A 6,722-nucleotide genomic window follows, 5' to 3' on the forward strand; every position below is an offset into this window, starting at 1 on the left:
TTGCCGTAAATCGACATTTTCTCAAAAACGACTGGACCGATTTAAAAAATTTAGAAGCCATTCGATGTATCTCGATGAGGACTAGAGCTAATCAGTTTAGCACGACGATCAGCACAGCCGTTTCTTTATAAATAGCAGAAAAGTGAAAAATGTTTTGTCCACGTTTTAGCCCGCAATTCTGTTTGAAAAATTAAAGATTCAGATCAAAAGATATTGGTTGGGAATCGACCTGATTAGTCTTTGGTAAAGATCGGTCGGGCCGTTTTCTTGTAATAAATTGTTAAAAAAATTTATGTTTTTTTTTTTGACAATAGATACTATAGTCTTACTAAAATAGATCTTACTAAAATATTACAGCCCTACGACTAGTCGTTTAATTTTGAAAATTCTTGAAAGTTTGCATTGGTATCGTTTTTTTTAGCATTTGTCAAAATTAAGCCTTTCATCGACGTTTGCTCAAAAACGCCTGAACCGATTTCAGCCATTTGATGTATCTCAATGAGGACTATCGTTTGTCAGTTTTGTGCGACGATCTGCCGAGTCGTTTCTTTGAATTTGAAAATAGCGTTGAACTTTTTGTATATATATATATATATATATATATATCATAAAATACTTATAACTGATTACAAAAAGACACGAGGCATGTTGCAGTGTTATCATTATGTACTGATTACTTAAATAAATAAGAAAATTCAGTTTAAAAAAAAAATTCTTATTTGATTATACCTGTTTATATTAATTCGAAAAAAGGTTGGCAAAGTCTGTTTTTGGAGTACAATCCGTGGAAGCGTTCGTTCGAATCCAACTGGTCGCACATTGTAGTATATTACTACTCAAGTCGCCCAAACATTTATGTTTTCAGTCAGTGATCTTTTGGCATCCAAACACAAAACTATCCCATGTGACACAACCGGGAAAACTTTATCTTAAATAGATAATTATTATCTACCATAGATAAACGACAATTATCTAATGACGCCATGAAAATACGATACGTTGCGGTTTAAAAAAAATTAATAAAACGTGCTTTTTGGGGATTTTTAAAAAACTTACAAATTTTAAGTGAGTGAATATAAAAGTGACTTCAAAATGAGTATCATTGACATGAAGACTGAGAGTGTTCAGGATAATGATTTGAGTACTTTAATGAGATTGACAGGACGACACACTGTGGATATGGATTTTGAAAATTTAACGTACTCTGTTAGTGATAGGAAACAAGGTGAGATTTTATCTAATCAATATTTGGATAATTAGACACGTGGTTTAGTGAAAAAACGCCTTAATTGTTTTGATTTTCTCAGATTAAAGATTATTTTAAGTTTGAGACTGATAACAGATAATTTTTATCGTTATGTTGATTTTTAAGAAAATTCTAATCATATTAGGTTTATGCTAAAAATATTTTTCTATAAAATTCAGAGTTTTTTATGATTGACAACATCAACTAGTTAATTATATCATCATATCATTACATCAATAATAGTTAATTATTGACTTTCAGTAGGGTAAGTAATTGTAATCGTTCAAAAATCGAAATTGAAAATTTTAAAATTTCTTCACGTTTTGAAGGTTTCTGAACATTTTGGCATACCTCAGAAAAAATGAATGTGTGTGTATGTATGTATGGATACAATTTTTTGACCGATTTAAATGATTCAAAAAACAATACAAACAAAATAGAGATATGTGCTGATTAGTTTTTGGCAAAGGCATGTCGAGCCGTTTTGGAGATACCGAGCTAATTGTGCAAAAAGTGGCAGTTTTTGAGAGAACTAAGCATCCGATTTGAATTATACAAATTTTTGTTTGTGTTGACGAAACGATTGCTTTTGGGATTTTTTTTATTTTTTTTCGAAAAAAAAATTTTTTGAGTATCGAAAATAAATCCAATTTTAATTTTTACTATAGCTAAAGCTCACTTATATACTTCAAATAAATAATTTTAATTTTGCAATTCCGTTTATATGATCCTACAAATATTAGATAATGCCCTTGATTTTAAATTTGATTGATTAAATTTTGTGTATTTTCTTTGCCGTAAACATATATAAGGTACAGTATTTATAATAATCTATTTGAAAACATTTAATATTTTTCGATTATTTCAATATGATACGGGAAGTTCCAACAATTTGCTTTAAGGCACGATGCCATTAATCACTAGTTTCAATATTTTTCTTATGTGTTCATAAATCTATCGACTTTATAAACATTCAGTCATCTGTGATTAACTATGTGGTCTTGAAAAGGATAATTGCATAGTGGAAGTCCTTCAATTAAAAATAGCAAAAAGTATATGAACTGAATAATTAATAATAATATATAAACAAGCGTTAATATTATCAACTTCTATTCTATTATATTTATTAGTGGAAATTTACTTGAATTTAAATTGCAGGGATTAGAAAAATGTAAAAAATAATTGACAAAGTAATTTTTTGTCAATACAATATACATGAATTTTTGTTTCAATTTAAGAAAAATAATACGATCAAAATAATTTATTAAAAAATTAAAATCTTCTAGTTCATAACATTTGTGTCAATAACAAAACCTATAACATTGCAAATAAGTAATGATTTTGCAAAAATTAATTAATTTAAATATCAGATATAATTCAAGTTTATACTTAATTCATTAATTTTTCAAAAATTTATACATTTTTCACCTATTATTCGAAAACAAAGTGGTTGAATCGTGATTGATAAAATGACTTTAATTATTCTTTAGGATTTTAAAAAAAATTACAAAAGGCTAATGAAGTAATATTCCTTAAACAAAACTTAACCAGTTTATAACATTTAGACAAAATATATAAATTATATATTTTTTTGGTATTTAATAATACTCTTTCATTGCATCAAATGCATATCTGCTTGCACTTTCGTTCTTTGACTTTTTCAACTTACAAAATTTATTTGATAAATTTCGTAAAAATATTTTTTTTTACTCATAATTTCGATTAAATTAGATGTGTTTACATAATTATTATTGAATCAAAAATAAAAGATATTTCGTAAACATCAATCACTTTATTTACAATAATACAAAACGAGTGATTGGACATACTATTTAATTGATATTAATATAATCATTGAAATTTTTAACAAAATATAATTTATTTGAATTTAATAATAAAAATCTGAGTTAATTGTTAAAGGTAATTGGTAAATTGGTCAAGAGATCTTGAAACTTGAATTATTAAACGATTTTCGATAGGATTTTCTACCTAATTCAACTGTTGATTCCACAAAATCTTCACATAACAACGACAAATATGTTTACATACGATTTTTTGAAAATATGCTAATTATGTACAATTAGAAAAAATTCTATTTGCAGAACAATTCTACCAAATCTATTGATCTATTGATTTTGCATTATCTGCTTCGTTGTTCATGATTTCTAATAACAAATATTATTTTTTATCATTTTGCATAAAATTTGTGTCATTGTCATAACATTGAAATACATCAGACTCTATCTTAGAATTGATGACATCTGGGGCAAATTTGCTAATTTCACATAATGTGATGATTGAGATAATGATTATAAAATATTCAATGAATAATGATAGTATCAAATTCTTATAATTGTTTTGAACTTATGAATATTTGATGTCGACCTCTGAGTTATTGTTTGATTGCTTATTTATTTGCTGACATCGAGTTTCGAACAAAAATAGTTCACAAACAGAAAAAGCTTTATAAAACCATGCCAATAGTATTGAATCGAAGTATCTGTAAAAACGATAAAGGTACTTTTAAAAAATATGCAATATTTTTTTATTTTTTTTATTCTATAAATTACAACCTGTCTTTTCGAAAAAAAACTAACTAATTTTGAGATTGAAATGTGAAGTAGGTCTAAATGTGTAATCAAATCAAAAGATGTAAATACAACAGGAGTATAAAGAAAGTAAATAAAAAAATCAGTATATAAAAAAAGATTATTTCTCATATTTTTTATGATATAATACATGCAGAATAATGCATTGTAATTCTATGATAAATGAGTTGTAATTTTATTCTAAGAAAGCTAATAAAAAATATGAGTTTCTGATTGGCAAGCATAAAATAAAAGTATAAATTGTATAAATAATAGCTCTAAATATTGTTTATATATACACACATATATATATATATATATATATATATTAATTAATTAATTAAATAAAAAAATTAAATTGAACTATTGAAACATAAAATTTTTAAGTTTAACGTTTTTAGAACTATATTCATCAAGAATGGCTATAAATTGAAGAGAGAAATAGTCTATTTTATTTTTTGGCATATATTCTTTCTTGATCTATTATTCTCTCTTTCTTGATCTATTATTCTGTATGAAGAAAAGTATGAAATTTTTTTAAGAAAATTAACATTGTAAATAATATAAATATTTTTATAAACGCCTAAACTATTAGAGAAATATGTCTCAAATTATACAGAAAATAAGAGTGGTCGACCATTAAGTTGCTCTCTTTAGAACAATAGAATTAAGTTAAGATGCATGCCAGTAAAATAGATTTTTGAACACTAGTTATGATTGTTGTTCAAATAAATAAATTAAAAAAATGCAAGAAATACATCTAGTGATGCAACTTTTTATAGTGAGGTTACTAGAAAAAATCAAAAATAGAAAAAATAAATAAATTCTTAAGGAATTTTGTTTTCATTTGTTTTCGTTTCGAATATAAAAAAAAAATCGAAATATAAAAAAAATCTCATTTTTCAAAAAATCCCAATTTTTCAAAAAAGTCATTTTTTTAATTTTAAAAATTCTCCAAAAAATCATTTTTTTGCAAAGTTTTCAATCAATTTCAAAGGTTTTTCGAAAAAATTAAATTTTGGTACGGGAAGTTCCGGCAATTTACCTTAAGGCACGATGCCATGCACCACTAGTTTCATATTCGTATAAAATCATCTAGATCTATTATTTTCTACGACATCATAGCGGAGATGAGCAATTGACACGAAAGAAATGGGTCAGTGTACTCTCAACAATAGGTCGCAAAGTGCGAGAAAGTTTACAATCATAAATATCTCACCTCCATAAAGATTCTAATCTCGGCTAGTATTTTTTAAACACATTTTTTACACGGATAATTCAGGTTAAGACTACTGTAATGTAGAAGAATTTTGTTTTGTGTCAGAGAACGTATCGTTTACACATGTGAGAATTCGGTAATCGGAATTCATAATCGGATTAGCAAAATCTATTGATGTAGGTAAAAAATTACCTTAAAAATGACATTTTATAATTAATGTGATTTAATATAAAAGCTTACCTTACACTATTTTGATAATTTGCACCTTTTGTTTTATTAAAATTTTAATTTAAATATTAATCTAATGCAGCACTGTTTTATTATTATATTGCGTGCCTTCTGCCGATTTATTATGTGATACATTGTAGCAATGAATGTTTTTATTCGCACCAATTTGGTTTTTTTGAACATTAAAATTTTCTAACGATAAGCTGAGTCATCAAATGTGTGGCAAGTAAATAAGAAAGCAAAATTAATTAAAACCTCATCATATTTTTTATTCAGTGGTTTATTCCAAATATTCATTAGAATGAAATTTATACTATATTGTGACAGATTTAATGGTGAATATTAATATATATATAATAATATTCTAGTAACTCACTTAGAAATTACGGTTCGTGTGCATACTTTTTCATTTCAATTTCGGAATAAGCTTTGGAGGCGTTCATTAATCACGTGAGCACTGATCAAAATTAGCCCCTCCCCCTCCCTCACAAAACATCACGAGTATTTTTAGTTACGTGAAAAAACTGTGAAATTTTAGATTTATTTTAAAATGTTTGATTTTTTTTTAAAAAATTGTTAAAATACAAATTCATGTGATATCTTACTCTACCCCTCCCTCCCCCACGTGATATTTTGTGATCTTTTGTAAAACCCCCCTCCTCTTAAAAACCTCACATGATTAATGAACGTCCCCTTTAATTTTATTTAATTTGATTTACTCAAAAACCTTTCTTCATATAAACTCAAGTATTATATGTATAAATGGATTATATGTCTGTATGGATATGTATGTATTATATTGTATGGAGTGAGTTTGAACCGCCGCTCTGGATAGCCTGATACCATGCAGTAGTGATATCAATTTTATTTGAAAATATAGAACAAAATATGTTTCCAATTGCAAATAGCTCATTTAAGGCACTGTGGTGTGAAATGGCAATAGAAAATCTTTATCACTATGTTACCCCTATTGTTATTGTTAATATATCTTATTACATATACTCTAACAAGCAATTTACGTTTGATTTGTTAATTTAAATTGAAATGTCATCAATTCTTTATCGCAGTCATCAATGTTCTAGTTTTAGTTTGTTTTTACATTTTTGCAACGATGTTTATACTTACAAATGATTCATATTTGATTAGAAATAAATGGAGCATCTCAATAATATGCCAAGGACGCTTTCCTTGGACAGAAAGATGATAGAAAGGAATTTTTTGTTTTTTAGACAAAAATGTAATCAATGCTAAAGCTTCAAGCTAGATTGACAAGAACATATTTTTGAATGGCTTTGCACTTTTATTCATTCACTAATCTAATATTATTTGATTCAAATCAAAAAATGTCTGAAGTCATAAAGAATGTGATTTCGATATGCATTTTGACAAGACACATCCAGTCTCAAAGCTTTCTGTTTCAGTCAGAAAAATATGCATAAAA

The 6,722-nt window shown here is 26.3% G+C and overlaps 1 protein-coding gene across 1 annotated transcript in view; it reads left to right on the plus strand.

The window, feature by feature from the left end:
• The first annotated feature begins 1,092 nt into the window (after window positions 1-1,092).
• LOC113381266 (ATP-binding cassette sub-family G member 4-like) overlaps window positions 1,093-6,722 on the plus strand; it is a 21,672-nt gene continuing 16,042 nt past the window's right edge. The window contains exon 1 of the mRNA XM_026620231.1: window positions 1,093-1,225. Within this exon, the coding sequence (XP_026476016.1) occupies window positions 1,093-1,225 (133 nt within the window). The remainder of the gene's footprint in view (window positions 1,226-6,722) is intronic.

Source organism: Ctenocephalides felis, unplaced genomic scaffold (genome assembly GCF_003426905.1).
Source record: "Ctenocephalides felis isolate EL2017-DRISC unplaced genomic scaffold, ASM342690v1 CF-g0.4_SCAFFOLD_00845, whole genome shotgun sequence".
NCBI lineage: Eukaryota > Metazoa > Arthropoda > Insecta > Siphonaptera > Pulicidae > Ctenocephalides > Ctenocephalides felis.